Below are 2,186 nucleotides of genomic sequence, written 5' to 3' on the forward strand. Positions count from 1 at the left end.
ACACAAAATAAGTATAAATAAGTATTTATATTTGTGTAGCCTTTGTTTTTAGGGTTATTAACAAAGTTTGTGTACTCAGACTGGTAATATTTGGGGTCACAAGTTTTTGCAATGAACATTTTGTGGGTCAGAAGATAAAAAGTTTGGGAACCACTGTTCTAAACAACATAGCATGCACCATGTCCGCACTATGCCGGTACCGTTAACGGCACCGTTATTTCTGGAGCATATCGATCCGGTCAAAATTCATCACGTGAAACAAGTACTGAAAAAATACCGGTTTTCGGTGGCATCCCTATTTAGGAGTGTGTAATTGAAGATAGGGATACCCCGATCAGATACTCAGTATTGGTATTGGTGGCAGATATGGCCATTTTTTGAAAATCGGGTAGAATCGGATTTAGTCATGTGATCGGGCCGATCCAGTTTTCAGCATCATCATGCTTTACAACTGCTGTTAAGAAGTCAAGACGCACACAAGTATGCAACCATGTCCACAGTGTGGGAACACTTTTCAATGGAAAACAATGATGCTGAAACTGCATCTTGCAAAATCTACAAACTGGATGTTTCTCGTGGTGGGAACAACAGGGCTCGCTTTAATACTACCAACCTTGTCACTTGGAAAMAAATAAATAAATAAAGCTATCGGATCAGTATTGGAAAGACTAATCATTAAAAAAATCGTATCGTATCGGGAGCCAAAAAATCTGGATCGGGACATCCCTAATTGAAGAGGGCTTTTCTCTCATTGTCAGGGTTTCTCTCCTGGGCCTCTTGCCTCTGCAACTTGATACCAGATGAGCAGTAGAAGATGGAGATAACGTCCCATCTTCTTTGAAATTGGGGCTGTAGAATGTGTAATCAAACTCAAATGTCACTTGAAGCCTGAGGTCATGACACAAAAACATGCCTGTTTTTTTTTTTTCATCCTATCAAAATCACTTTGTAGCCATATAAATTTTCAATTATGCTCATAAGTTATATCACTTACCTTTGCTTTTTAGTTCTTTTGATGACATGCCAATATGATTGATTTTTGGAAACTTGTATTGTTTTGTTGCTTTCTAGCTTTCAAATAATTTTCATAATATGCAAATCTAGAATGATATATGAGGACTGCAATACAGTGCAAGAACACTGAGCAAATCCTCAGTGAGTATCAGTCACCTGGAGGCAGGACTCAAAAGCCTGAATTTTGCCTGAAACTCTCAGACTGAAGAAGTCTCTTGGAAGAGAGACGAAATGTTTCATTAGAGAAGAACCCGTCCAGAAGACCTATACAATTTTTTTCCTTTAGATTTTTTACCTGGATTACTGAGATGCATCAGGACACTGAGCAAATCCTGTTTTTTAAACCTTTCCCTTCCAAATAGTCAAACTTCTCCTTTCTTTTAATAACCTAATGAGGTCCTCAGTATCAAATAACAGATGTTTGATATCAAGTGCTTCATTTCATTGTAATGTTGAAAGCTGTGTTAATCAGAGAATATTAAATTTAAAAATGAATGAAAAACGCAATTTGTATTCAGTCCTTTTCAGCCTACACAGCAGAAAACTAGTTGTGCGTGTATAAAAACGGCACAGGAGTGTTGCAACAGCATGCAACTCAACAGCAGGGCTGGGTTTACATTGTAAGCAGGGTTTTCTTTGTATTTTTTTATAAAGTCTTACCTCTCTGCTCATAGAGACGACTCTCTGTGTGTGCTGGGCCTCGGTGCAGAGCTGTGAGTCTTCCATCCTCTGTCTGTACATCTCAAACTCAGCTAAAGCCTGACAGCAACAAAACAAGACAAACAGCTTTGTTATAACTGGAATTTCAAGTGTTCTGATGCTTTATTTTTTTCAGTGGGATAAATAGATTTACAGCAATTGTTATTAATACTGTGTTAAAAAAGATAAATAATGAATGCATGCGTAAAGCTTTTTGAATGCAAAGACTTAGTGAACCCAACCAACAGATAGAGCCCGGCAGCAGCGAATGACCTGTCTCTTCATGTGCTCATGCAGTTCGACAGATTCCTCCAAACTGGCCAGCCGCCGCCTCAGGTCTGCCTCATCCGCCATTTTGCTTTTGTACTGCATGATCTTGTCTCTGGTTTCTGTCACTATGTGTTGGACCTGAGTGAGAAAGAAAGAAAGAAAGAAAGAAAGAAAGAAAGAAAGAAAGAAAGAAAGAAAGAAAG

The 2,186-nt window shown here is 38.5% G+C and overlaps 1 protein-coding gene across 5 annotated transcripts in view; it reads right to left on the reverse strand.

The window, feature by feature from the left end:
• fam184aa (family with sequence similarity 184 member Aa) overlaps positions 1–2,186 on the reverse strand; it is a gene marked incomplete at both ends in the record, with an annotated part of 81,365 nt that overhangs the window by 59,658 nt on the left and 19,521 nt on the right. For 3 of the 5 annotated variants that reach the window (XM_014020023.1, XM_014020020.1, XM_014020019.1), the window contains 2 exon segments: positions 1,675–1,773; positions 1,960–2,121. In XM_014020023.1, coding sequence (XP_013875477.1) covers positions 1,675–1,773; positions 1,960–2,121 — 261 coding nt within the window. 5 annotated transcript variants of the gene reach the window in all.

The sequence above is a fragment of the Austrofundulus limnaeus genome, unplaced genomic scaffold, assembly GCF_001266775.1.
Source record: "Austrofundulus limnaeus strain Quisiro unplaced genomic scaffold, Austrofundulus_limnaeus-1.0 Scaffold238, whole genome shotgun sequence".
In the NCBI taxonomy this organism is placed as follows: domain Eukaryota; kingdom Metazoa; phylum Chordata; class Actinopteri; order Cyprinodontiformes; family Rivulidae; genus Austrofundulus; species Austrofundulus limnaeus.